Source organism: Eulemur rufifrons, chromosome 5 (genome assembly GCF_041146395.1).
Source record: "Eulemur rufifrons isolate Redbay chromosome 5, OSU_ERuf_1, whole genome shotgun sequence".
Lineage (NCBI taxonomy): Eukaryota > Metazoa > Chordata > Mammalia > Primates > Lemuridae > Eulemur > Eulemur rufifrons.
Window position 1 is genome coordinate 53,409,520 of NC_090987.1, and position 12,895 is coordinate 53,422,414.

A 12,895-nucleotide genomic window follows, 5' to 3' on the forward strand; every position below is an offset into this window, starting at 1 on the left:
TTAATTATTTAAAAAAAAAAGACAAACCCAGCGGACATTCCACAGCTGTTGGCACTTTGCCATGCACTGTCCCGTGACTTTCCCCCGACGGCCCCGAGGGAGGCCAGCCAGGCCCACCTCGCGCACTTCCCCAGGAACCACGGAGAGGTGATGCCACCTTCTCAGGGTCACACAGCCCTTGAACATGTTTCCCGACTCCTGGCCTGTCTGGACAATGACACTGACACACTAGGACAAATGTTTTACCTTTTATCTGGGATTGGACTATAAAGGCACCAGAACATTTGACAACTCTGGTCCACAAGGCACTTTGAGTAAAACTGTGGAAATAAAGGCAAAAAATTAGGGGGAAGCATTTGGAAGCCTGTGAAGGGGCTTCTGAATGAATGGCCTCCCCGAAGGTCAGGTGGGCACATGGTTCAGGGGGCAGTCGTGCTGACCCTGCCGGTCACGGAAGTGAGCAGCCCAGGTGGTTTTCGGGAGGCCCACTGGGGCAGAGGGCCAGGCCAGCCCGGAGTTCTGGAGGCAGCGTGTGCCTGGCCCTGGCTCCGGTACCGCCCGTTCTCCACGGTCGGCTCTGCTCCTCCTGAAGCCGCGGTGACGATGCTCACGCCAGCAGCTTCCCAAGTCAGCCCCAGGTCCCGGACCAGGTGAGTGAGGAGCGGGGCCTCTGCATAAGCTCCTCTCCTCGGCCTCCGCTGCCCTCGGGCCGGGAGAGACCTCTCCTGCAGGGAGTCACTTCTCTGAAGGAAACGTTCGTAAGACATTTGAGAACTAAGAAACATTCCACGACGAATGAGCATTTTATCTAAAAATCCGCATGGAAGAATTTAAGGGATTTCTTGCATATCTGTACAGAAGACCTGTTCTGAGTATATTTTGAGAAAATAAAAACTTACAGATCTAAGCCTAAAGGGATAATTACTAATTCGGAGAAATTTGAGCATACATTTTCAACTCTCATTTAAAAAATCCATACTATTTATTGAAAAGTCCTATTAAACAAAATTTGTGCAAATGAAGCAATAAGATGACAAATCAAGCTATTTCCAGAGATGAAAGAAAAACCAGTCTCCTCAAGGGTCCCTGTGGCCGAGCGGCTGGAACTATCTGGTATCTTGGAAAGACAGGGCAGTTGGTCAGGTACTGGATCGGCTGTTTCTTCAAAGGCAAAACTATTACAAAACGTGGCAAGACACAGTGCTCACTCAGGAGTGAACCTATGGAAATATGTGAAAAGTTAATTAAAAACAAAATTTATTGACTTTCACAGCTGGAAAACACAGACTTCTCTATTCCCGACAGTAACACTGGCCAGGCAGAGGGCAAAGCAGCTGGAAAGAGCCTGGAGATCTTCAATACGCGAACATCACAGGTACCCGGAGATCTTCAATACGCGAACATCACAGGTACCCCCTGGGGCCCCGGTTTCCTCAATGCCGTGCCCGTGGTCACGTGGCTAATTAGCATAGAGCCAAGACCTGAACTCAGACCCAGAATTCTGATCCTTGTCCAGCTACACTTCTATAGATTCATTCTCTCTTGAACATTCTTTTCCTAATCTTAAGCATTAGAAATTTATGGTCGATGTTTCAAAATCCCAAGTGTATGCCTAAAGTTCAAAGTGTCAAACTTTATCATATTTTGGTATTGCTTTTAAATTTCTCCTTTTTCCTTCTACTACAGGCAGGTTTCAAAGAACGTGCCCCCATATTTCATTTTAATGGTATCTTCACTATCTTAAGTAGCTCACTCAAGGCAGGAAATGAAACGGCTAAAGATTGGGGACATGTAAATATAGCCTACAGATTACGAGACTGATATTTAGGAAAAGTACTTTAAAACTGTTACACTGTCAGAGTGCCGACACTCCCAGTGCCACCGAAGTGAGCAGGGGGAGCCACCAGCGTGGACAGCGGCGAGCACCCTGGCCGCACAGCGTGTGTCTCCATCTCGTGGGGACCGAGGGCAGGCGGTTCTGCTCACTTCTGGCAGCCACTGTGTTCCCCCGACATATATTTGGCGTGGCCATGATCACTCAGAGGCCATGGGACAACTATATTTCAAGCACAATCCCTAACACAGTATTAATTTGTGCCCTGGGGTGTCTGTGTAGAGCACGCGGCTCCTCTCGGATCTGCAGGCGACCGAAGCCAAGCCCTCCTCCAGGTTCCCAGAGAGCAGATGGGAAACGCCCGACCCTTGCACACATTTGGCGTTTCACGTCCAAGTTCCTGCGCGCCCGTGTCCAGCTCCTGAAGAGCAAAGCCGGCCACCGTGAAGACGGCATGGGAGGCTCCCCAGGGTGACACAGCGTTTAGGGGAGGAGCTCACAAAACAGTTTTAAAAAGCAATCATGACCTTTTCCTACGGAAAATGCAGCAAAGTATGAAACTACAAGACTTAGACAATCCTACCTCGTTTGCACACATCACCTCTTCTAACACGCGTGCGAGAGCTCCCTAGCTCAGTTATTCTATCATCTGAGCACCGAAACCTCCCCAGCCCGGTCCTGCTCCTCCCCCCACCAGAAACCTACAAAGCTCGCTCTCCTCGGCTGGAATGACTGTTTTCATTTCATTTATATCACTAATCTTCAAAATTTATTACAACTAACCTCACTGGGAAAATCGAATCCAAGTTCTTACGTATTTTGGTTGCCCCAAATTAATTTGAATATGGCTTTAATATATAACATATATGTCACACACATACGCACACAGGATTCGGGGGAAGGATGAGGACGGTATTGGCTGCAGGTGTCCAGGGGGTCCTCACACTCTTGAACTTCAGCACTCCTGAGTGCTCAGATGACGTCTCTCTGCCTGCGACCCAAGGCTCCAGAAGTAGCAACACATGACACTGCTCCCACAGAGCAAGGCAGGCACTTGAAAGAATCTCTGCTGGCTTCTGGAAAAGTCTAAAGTACCAGTGGCCCTGAGGCCCCCAGCAAGTCATTCCTCACCAGGCAGAATCTGGCCCAATTCACAGCTGTGTCCGGTGCAGGACAGTGGCCAAGCTGGTGCGTATTTCTATCTGTGTGACAGATAAGCAGCACAAGGACTGGGAAGGAGGGGCGGCCCGCAACATTGGGATTAGGGGCAGCAGAAGATTCCTTTCCTGTTGTCCTGAAGTTACTTCAGCAGAAACAGAACCTAGAAGATGCTCTGCCACTGCCTGGCTGCTCGCCCCGGTTCTGTTTGAGTGCGTGTCCCAAGTGTCCTGGATGTGCACTGCGCGGAGCTGGGACCCGCAGCTGGGTACCTGGTGATCCTGGTTCTCAAATTCATCTGGGGAAGCTCGGGCTGGAAGGTTCTGGGTGCTGGTGAAGTGCTCACATCTACTGGGTGCCAGTGACGTGCAGGGCATTGGCCAGGTCTTCACAGGCCCCCCGTTCAGTCCCCTCTGCACCTGTCAGGAGGCAGCAGCTGCAGCCTGGGCTGAGGCCAGAGAGCAGGCGGCCCGGCCTCCGGGCGGCGGGAGAGGAGCCGGCGCTTCAGCCAGCTCTCCAGCAGACGCGCCCGCCAGCGCACAGCCGCCCAGCTGTCCCTCCCGCTCCTTTCCCCGCGCGAGCCTTTCCCTTTAGGGCTGCCCTTGTGGAGTCAGTGTCACAGAATTGTCTGCAACTCTAGGACTCCAGTCTGGCTCCACTGTGTGACAGCAGGCGCGTAACTGGCTCTGGCCCTGCCTGGCCCAGGCTGGGTCCTGTCGACCCTGCTCCATGCTGCCTGGTCCCATCACACAGTGGTCACCTCATGGGCAAGACTGCTACAGGGAATCTTTGAAGACTGGAGACTTAAAAAAAAAAAAAACAGGGAAGAATGCAGATTCCGTAAAATAGACTTAAATAAACCAAGATTTCAGATTATTAAAGAGTCATTGTGTGGTGCCACCAACAGAACATTCTGAGACGATGACTCTGCACTACCCGACATGGCAGCCACCAGCCACATGTGAGAACTGAGTACTGGAAACGTGGCCAGAGCCACCAAGGAACTGAGCTTTTAAGTGTAATCTCATTTTAATTAGCTCAACTTTACGTAGCTGCACGTGGCTAATGGCGACTGTGTTAGCACAGCTCCACAAACCCGGATTTCAGCAAGACCTCCGGCAGGATCTACTGCCATCCTCTGGCCCAGGCATGGACGTGAGCTGGCTGCAGCACGGTGACTGCGCTGGGCACTGGTCTTGTGGCCACCCTCAGAGGTGGTAGAGGACCCGTGAGCACCTGGAGAGCTCTTGGGTGAGGGGCTGAAGGACTCGGCGCTTCTCTCGATCCGCCAATGTTCCCCGCTTTGAATGAGCTGCCGACAGCACGCTGAGCAAATGCGAAGATGAGAAGCTCCCAGAGATGGCACCAGGCTGGTAGGGAGCACCGGGGTCCAAGGAGACCCTGACAGGCTGCGGCATGGGTAGCGGGAATGAGGTGACACAGCGAGGACAAGACAGGTGTCCCACCAGGGCTTTATAATCCAGCTGTGCAGGGCACGAGGCAGAGTGTGCTCTGCGCACTCAGGGCTCTGGGCCACCCAGGGCTTCCACAGGGTGATGTGCGTGACCCAAGGGCAGAGGGAGCCTGGGCTGGCCCAGCAGAGGACGTGGGGCGCGGCACGCTCCTCAGTGACTGCGGGATGACACACCCAGGCGGAGGGGTCGCCCCCAGTGCCTGGGGAGGGGACAGAGCTGCATCACCTGGGGATCAGGAGGAGGGCGAGAGGGTTATTGTTCCTCAAATACCAGTTATTATTCATGGACCTAACAGTTAAAATCAGAACAGAGACGGATGTCATTACGGAACATTCTCACAATGTGGAAGATCTCAGTGTGGGATGGGCGTCTCTGGAAGAATCATCCACCTCCATGGGGGGATCAATGAGAGGCGGGACGTGGTCCAGAGGGTGCGGGTGACCCGAGGGGGGTCTTCCCCTCCCCCAAAGCTGTGGCCCCCACGCAGACACCATGGGCTCCTAGTCCCAAACAAGACCCGAGTCCTCACACCTCCTGTGCCGTCAGGGCTCACCCGGCCACCCTACTGGGACCAGAAGAGGAAACTCCTTCTTTTAGACAGTAAATTTATCAAAAAGCAGCCCAGGGGAAGTGGAGGCAAGGCACGGGGGCATTTTGTTCCCCCAAAATCCTCCTCCCTGGAATCCCTCTCAGATTGTCCCTGGGCAGTGACCGGGCCTCTGTGGCTCGCCCAGGACGGCTGGGGCCAGGGTGCCCAAGTGGCCCCCAGCGCCTGCAGCAGGGTCGCGTGGCCGGCCAGGGCTGACAAGGCTGCCGGGTGAGCTGGTGAATGCGGCGGGGTTGGGTTAGGGGCCGCCCTCTGCCACTGGCGTTGAGGAGCCAGACCGCGACGCCAGGGAGACCCAAACACCCTGCACGCGCTGACAGCAAACTGGGAGGATGAGAGGAAACGTTAAGAGTGGGTCGGAATTTTCTGTCTGGAGACCGACTTTCTCAATTCTCGCACTTCAGAAAGGACACCCGGCTGGCTAACAGGCTCATCGGGATCATTCTCCCACGGGAATCTGCCTCCCAACGGGAAACGACAAACAAGGCCCGGGAAATAGGGTACAATTTCTCCCCGTTAAATGGATCACAGCAACAGCATTTCAGAGGTTTGTTTTTGGGCTGTTAGTTTTCCTTCAGTTGGTCCCATATCTTGGACTTTGAACACCGACACGACAATTACTGAAGCTGTTTGCAGAGTGCTTATCAAAGGCGGCCAATGTCGCACACCGTCGACCTTGGGTTTCGCGTGCAGCCGCCATCCCGCGGGCTCGTGGGGAGCAGCGCCCACCGGGGGCAGGCGGCCAGGCCTGGCTTTGCTTGATTGCACTCTGGAGTAGCAGGGGGCCCGAGAACGAGCACGCCTGACGGCAATCCTAAAGCCTATTACCTGAGATTTGTATTATGGAAAAAATCAAGGTTGGATTATCAACATGCATTTCGTAGGAGATTCAGCTCTGATAGAGGAACATGTACTAACCTGACAAGGCTACATGCGATTACAGAGAGAAACCAGCCAAACACCGAATCCCGGTGAAAGAGAAGTGGATTTAAAAGGCTCGCCGCACACTTTAGCAGGACATTTCCCTTGGGGGTAGCAGGGAGCAAAGCCTGAGACGCTGGCCAGGAGCGCAGGCTGCTGGGGCCACCCGCTCCCCAGGGAGCCCCGCAGCACCCCACGGAAGCCTTCGGAGTTGCTCTCCTGTCCGCCACTGTCACTTCTCATCGTCCCGCCCATAGTTAATAGTCTGCAAGGCCTGAGCTATGAGCATCGCCATCTCTCGGGTGCCGGCAGCAACCACTCTGCAGGACATGAGGTCGAGGGGTCCACCTGGGGAAGACAGGGGAGAGCCAGGTCCCGGTTACTGGAGACGGCCAGACAATCCCGCGTAACAACTTAGCGCGCACACACGCGCCATGGAAAACAGTGCACGGGACCATGCCGAGTCCCAGTGCCTATAGCAAACCGGTGGGCGAGGAGTGAGCCCAGCAAGGAAGAGGGGGACAGGGCCCGTCACCTCCCACCAGCCTAGCGCTGTACAGACCAGCAAGTCCCCGAAGCTGCCGGCGTCCTAGAGATTGCACTGGGAGAACGTCAAGCGCAGTGCCAGGCCAGCGTGGTCAGACGGGGCGGGGAGCCGTCCTTCCCTGCCCTGATGGTGCACGTGCGTCCGCCGGGCCTTGTGAATCCAGGCTCTGACTCAGCAGTCTGGGCAGGGCCGAGCCGGCCTGTCCCACAGCCCCACGGGTGCCCCGCTGCCCTGGGGACCACACTCTGAGGGGGGGGGAGTGGAGGAGGGGGCCGACAACGAAGCCCTGCGTCTTCCTGGGGGTGTGAAACAGGACCGATCGCGTGACTGGAGACCTGCACGCACGTCCTCAAGCCTCGAGGCGCTCGTGGTAGAATCCAGAGTGCTGGGGGCTTTTCAAATGTGAAACTTGCCTACTTAGTCCACTACAGCTGACACCTCTTCATTTTATACCTTTCTCTTAGCGCAATTAGGGTCTTTTGAAGGAGAAATAGGAAAAAAGGAGACCTCAAATTACGAAAGATTCACTGTTCACACCCAGTAGTTACGCGTGGGCCACAGTGTTTCTGTAACAAGCTCTGGGCTGAGAGCCAGGGGAGAGCGGGTCTGGCCAGAGCCGCCTGGCCTCGCCCCTCGGTCTGTCTGAAGCAAGTGGACACAGCAGGGAGCGTGACGCAGGGGCTCACTGGCTCGCAGGCCAGTCGCTGGGGCTCCTGTGACCTCAACGCAGACGACCAGGCCACCTTCCCTATCCACGGTCCTGAGACCCAGCAGCAGGTGAGTGCCCGGTACCGGTGCTGGCTCAACACCAAGCCATGGGGTGGTGGGGAAGCCCCTGACCTCGGACACCTGGGGGACACGACACCCGCTCTGTCCACCTCATCGGATTCTGTGGCATCTGGGTGTGTGTGGAAGCCCCTAGAAAACTGTCGACGGTGTGTGAGCATGAAGAGCTGCTGTTATCCGGTCAGGATACCCTGATCCTACAGCCTGGCAGGGTGGCGGGCAGGCCAGGCTGAGGGGTGGGGTGGCACTGCCTCGTGGCACCCTGGCACAGTCTCGTCGGCAGAAACTCCGGAGAAGTGGGGGATTTCGGTGTGATAGGGACCCCCGGAAGCGCCCTGCCCACAGCGTCACTGTCTAGCCTCTGCGGCTGTACCAGGGGACAGGAGGGCTCACCCGAAGTGTCCATCACGATGCCGCCTGCTTCTCTGATGATGACTGTGGCGGCTGCCAGGTCCCAGCAGTGCAGGCCAAACTGGTAGTACGCGTCGGCGGCCCCCGAGGCCAGGTGGCAGAGCGCCAACGTGGAGCTTCCGATCACTCGGACCCTGCGGGACAGGGAAGGAGGGCGGCTGCAGGTGGAGGTGGGGTTCTTCACGCAGCGTGAGGCCGACTTCAGTGGTCACCCCTGCTGGCACACAGCCTCAGGGCCCCCAAGATGTGGCCAGTGCAGCTATAGGCCCGAATTGCTAATTCTCTTGGGCTTGACTGTCAATGCGGTCACAGCACAGACCCGCAGGGAGGGAGAGCCACGGGGCTGGGCCTCAGTCGCCATTTAGGAGGCAAATCAGCGCAGCATCCGTCTGAAGCCCGCGCCACTTAGGGAGGACTGTAAGGACACGTGAGGTGCGCTCAGAGCCCTGAGATCATTTATGCAGATTCTTTAAACACCGATCAGAAGGAACACAGGCCCCGCAGCCACTGGAGTGTGGCATCGCACAGAGGCCAGACCCACGGCCCAGCTTCCCTGGGCCTGGTGTCACCACGTGGCGCACACGGCCCCCTCCTGCTCCTGCCACACAGGGGTGCCCTCAAAACCCTGGGGCTTTTAGCAAGAGCGTGTGTTTGGAGCCTTCCCCTCTGGCCACAGGTGCTCCCGGAACTGAAAGTCCGTACCCGTGAGCCTTGGCGTGGAGCAGCCGCTCCATGTTGCTCAGGAACAGTTTCAGAGTGGCAGGGTCACGCTTGGGGCCGATTTCCGTCAGGACCAAGGCCTTGGAGAGATCTGCAACAGAAAGAATTCCCAGCATCAGAAAAATCAACCGAGCAGTCGGGGTTTGCCCTGAAGCAAACCTCACATGTGAGCCTTTCTTTCCAGAGTAAGGATCATGTCATGAGTGGTTCATGCGTACAGCTTTCTGGTAGCCACATTGGAAAAGGACACAGTGAAGAGGAGGGCGGAACCCACGCTCTGGCTCTACCTCGCCAGCACTCCTGCCAGACCACTTGTTTCAGACGGCTGGCGGGGCAGACTTCTCGGTGCTCTTTGCTGGGATACTTTGTCTTACACAGGTAGCACGAAGACCTTGGAAGGATCTGGAGGCTTATGAAAATCACCATCATTCAATCACAAATAAAACCAAAATGACTCCAAATTGGGAACACCCAATGTTTGGAGGAAAAAAAAATGCCTCATTCTCTGACGGCTGTGATCACAAAGACAGAAACACATCCTTGGAGAAATCGACTTTCAACAATACTGTCTTTGGAAAGGGAAGCTCCGACCCTCTGGACACAGCGGAGGCTGCGCCTGCCATTTGTGGGCCCTCCACGCTGCCACCGCAGGCGGTGCGCCAGGCACAGGTTTGCGTGACGGGCGCAACGCTGCCAGCTGCCAGGATGGGTGAGCCGGCTCGGGGCCAGGGACGTGCCTGGGACTCCGTCTCCGTCCCTGACTCACCGCTGGGGGACTGGCGTGGTTTGTCCCTGCTTTCCACACACCCAGACACGGCCCAGCCTCGGTCATGTCCTGTCAGGCCTCCCTGCTCAGACAGGACGTAGCCAAACCAGGTGTGCTTAGATGACAAGACAAAGCCGCTCCACAAGGGAGGGAAAAACCGCCTCTGTTAAGTGGTTTCACTCAGGGGCCCAATTTGTGTCACCGTTTCTGAATCATCCTCTTACCTAGGAAATCTCTCAGACAGAACCTGAGAGACCCACCTGCCCCTTTGCTTCTACGGGAGCTCCCATTTGACACTTGAACACTTTCTGAGAAGCACCCACGCCAAAGCAGCCCGCCTCCAGGAGGGCTGAGCTGCTCCCTGCAGACACACCCAGCATGCAAGCCGGGCCCACACTGCCTCCCGGGTGTTTGGGCAAGGGCTGCCCTACGGACACCACCCATGGGGCCTCGGTCCCGGCGCTGGCGTCATCACTGCCAGATGTCGTGGACAGGATCCACTCAGCTTTCCATCGTTCGCCCTCCAAACCCCACCCTTACCTGGCCACAAACGGAGACGGTATTTTTCCAGGGTGAAAAAAGACTTCTTGTGAAGGAAAAGACAGCGAGAGGGCCAGGCACAGCGGGCACCCGACAGTTACTGCATGAGTGAGTGCCCTCCCTCAATGCCAGCACGGAAGGAAGCACTGCTAAGCGGCTCTGTTTGGTTTGGTTTGTTACATTACTAGTATTTTCAATTCATGGGAGAAACTTTTGAGTTAAGCAGAATTTTCCTCATACCCAAACACAGCCCAACCTCGGTGCCGTCCCGTCAGGCCTCCCTGCGCAGGCAGGACGTAGCCAAACCAGGTGTGCTTAGATGACAAGACAAAGCCGCTCCACAAGGGAGGGAAAAACCGCCTCTGTTAGTTAAGCTGTTTCGCTCAGGGGCCCGATTTGTGTCTCCATTTCTGAATCATCCTCTTACCTAGGAAATCTCTCAGACAGAACCTGAGAGACCCATCTGCCCCTTTGCTACTACGGGAGCTCTCATTTTATAAGAATCTAATACTATGTACAACACTAACTTTGGGGGGAAATTAATTCTGAATTACAATATTTTAGTTAAAAATGCCCTTTTGAAAGATAATGTATGGTAACTTGGGAGTTCCTGTTAAATGAAAATTAAGAATAGAAATTGGACTCACCAAAGAAGAGAGACATGGCCAGAAACCATATAAAAAGATGCCCCATGTCACGAGGGAGGTGCAAATTAGCACAGCAAGGAGACACACTACGCACCGTAAGAGGGGCCCAAACCCAGAACATCGCCCACACCAGAGGCTGGCCAGGACGCGGAGCAGCAGGAACCCTCATTCGCTGCAACATGGTACAGCCACTTTGGAAAACTAAACATACTCTTACCATAGAATTCAGCAATGGCGCTCCTTGGTATTCACCCAAAGGAGTTGAAAACTTATGTTTCCACACAAAAACCTATAAATGAACATTCACAGTAGCTTTATTTATTATTGCCAAAACTTGGAAGCAACCGAGATGTCCCTTAGGAGGTGAATGGTAAACTGCGGTCCATCCAAACAGTGCAATATTGTTCAGTGCTAAAAAGAAATGAGCCATCACGCCATGAAGCTGCGGAGGAAACTTCAGTGCATGTTGGCAAGAGACGCCAGCTAGTGTGAAAATGACATACTGTGTGACTCCGGCTGCTGACATTCTGGACAAGGCAAAACTGGAGACAGTGAAAAGATCGGTGGTTGCAGGGGCTGGGGGGGGAGGAGTGAAGAGGGGAGCAGGGGGGAATGTCCGGGCAGTGAAACTAGTCTGTATGACACTGCAGTGGTGGACACGTGTCCTTTTTTTTTTGAGACAGAGTCTCACTCTGGTGCCTGGGCTAGAGTGCCGTGGCGTCAGCTTAGCTCACAGCAACCTCAAACTCCTGGGCTCAACCCATCCTCCTGCCTCAGCCTCCCAAGTAGCTGGGACTACAGGCATGTGCCACCATGCCCGGCTAATTTTTCTATATATACTTTAGTTGTCCATACAATTTCTTTCTATTTTTAGTAGAGACAGGGTCTCGCTCTTGCTCAGGTTGGTCTCGAACTCCTGAGCTCAAATGATCCTCCCGCCTCGGCCTCCCAGAGTGCTAGGATTACAGGCGTGAGCCACCGCGCCCAGCCAACATGTCCTTTACACAGCTGTCAAAAGAATGTATAACACACCAGGAGTGAGCCTGAGTATAACTATGGACATGGGGCAATAACGAGGTATCAGCACAGGTTCCTCAGGGGAAACAACACACCGGGCTGTGGGGATGCTGATGGTGGGGGAGGCTGCATGGGTGGAAACATAGGAACTTTTTCTCTGCACCTTTAGCTCAATTTTGCTGTGGATCCAATAAAGCAGAAGGAAGAAAGAAGAAAAGAGAAGAGAAGAAAAAACTGGATGGCCTACATGTTATTTTAGCCAGAAAAATCAAGGAAGGATGAACTGTCCCAGAGGAGGCCATGCAGGGCAAAGGAAGTGTAGTGGCAGTGACATCCTGCCTGAGCCCACCCTATTTCTTTTCTTATTTTCTTGAGACAGGGTCTTGCTCTGTTGCCCAGGCTAGAGTGCAGTGGCATCATCATAGCTACTGCAACCTTGAATTCCTGGGCTCAAGTGATCCTCCTGCCTCAGCCTCCTGAGTAGCTGGGACTATAGGCACATGCCATGACACCCAGCTAATTTTCCCATACTTTGTAGAGATGGAGTCTTGCTATGTTGTCCAGGCTGGTCTCCAACTCCCAGACTCAAGCAATCCTCCCACCTCAGCCTCCCAAAGTGCTGGGATTGCAGGTGTGAATCATTGTATCCACCCCCAATCCTATTTCTAATTTACTTCGAATCTTACACACACCCACACATGTACCCATAGTATTTTTAAAAACATTTTTGTAGGTTATTCTGTTACTGCTTTAATATAAAAACATCTCATATACGTCCTTTACCATCAGTACCTTGCTCTTAATGACTACATGCCATTCCATTCACTGTGATAACTGCAATTTATTTAACCATTGCCCTAGAGATGAACATTTTCCATTTTTCTTATAAACAATTATAAAATAAATCTGTCCACATAGGTCTACAGTCATATTGATTTTTTTAAAGATAGATTGATAGCAGTGGGATCTCTGAATCAAAAAGTGTGTGTATTTTAGATTTTGATATAATTTTCCAAACTGCCCTGTGAAAAGCTGCATCAACTTTACACACCTTCCAGCAACCTCGCCAGGTATGAGAGATCCTGTATTATTTTCACACCCCTAACAAGTATCCCTTACTGCCGGATATATACTTTAAGAGAGACTTTCTCTGAGAGATGAGATGAAGAGAATGAAGTCTGTACATACAGGGCGTTCCCTGGCTCCAGTCTTAATCACCCTGGGAAGATATTAAGGAAGACACTGAAGATCCCCCAGGAACTAGGGGAACAGTGAATTTCCATAGGCAGACAAGCACCTGCTCCTAACCAGGAACAGAAGATGTGACCACTCGCCAAGGCCTGGCCCAGTCTCTGCACCTGAGGAAGGGCTGACGCGGGGAGAGCACCCCGGAGTTAGGTAGGGGTGAGGGTACACAGGTGGCACGGACCAGTGAGGGAGTACAAACCACAGCAGCGGGAGATGGT

General features: G+C 53.8%; 1 protein-coding gene across 2 annotated transcripts in view; it reads right to left on the bottom strand.

The window, feature by feature from the left end:
- Positions 1 to 276: 276 nt before the first annotated feature.
- IMPA2 (inositol monophosphatase 2) overlaps positions 277 to 12,895 on the bottom strand; it is a 54,523-nt gene continuing 41,904 nt past the window's right edge. The window contains exons 6-9 of one of the 2 annotated variants that reach the window (XR_011233595.1): positions 8,442 to 8,550; positions 7,722 to 7,873; positions 5,993 to 6,343; positions 277 to 1,220 (exon numbers count right to left, since the gene is read on the bottom strand). Coding sequence is in view for 1 of the 2 variants with exons in the window: in XM_069468572.1 (XP_069324673.1) it covers positions 6,228 to 6,343; positions 7,722 to 7,873; positions 8,442 to 8,550 (377 nt within the window). In the remaining variant the exon portion in view is untranslated. Of the gene's footprint in view, positions 1,221 to 1,408; positions 6,344 to 7,721; positions 7,874 to 8,441; positions 8,551 to 12,895 lie in introns of those variants that run through there. The other variant, XM_069468572.1, reaches the window with a different exon arrangement.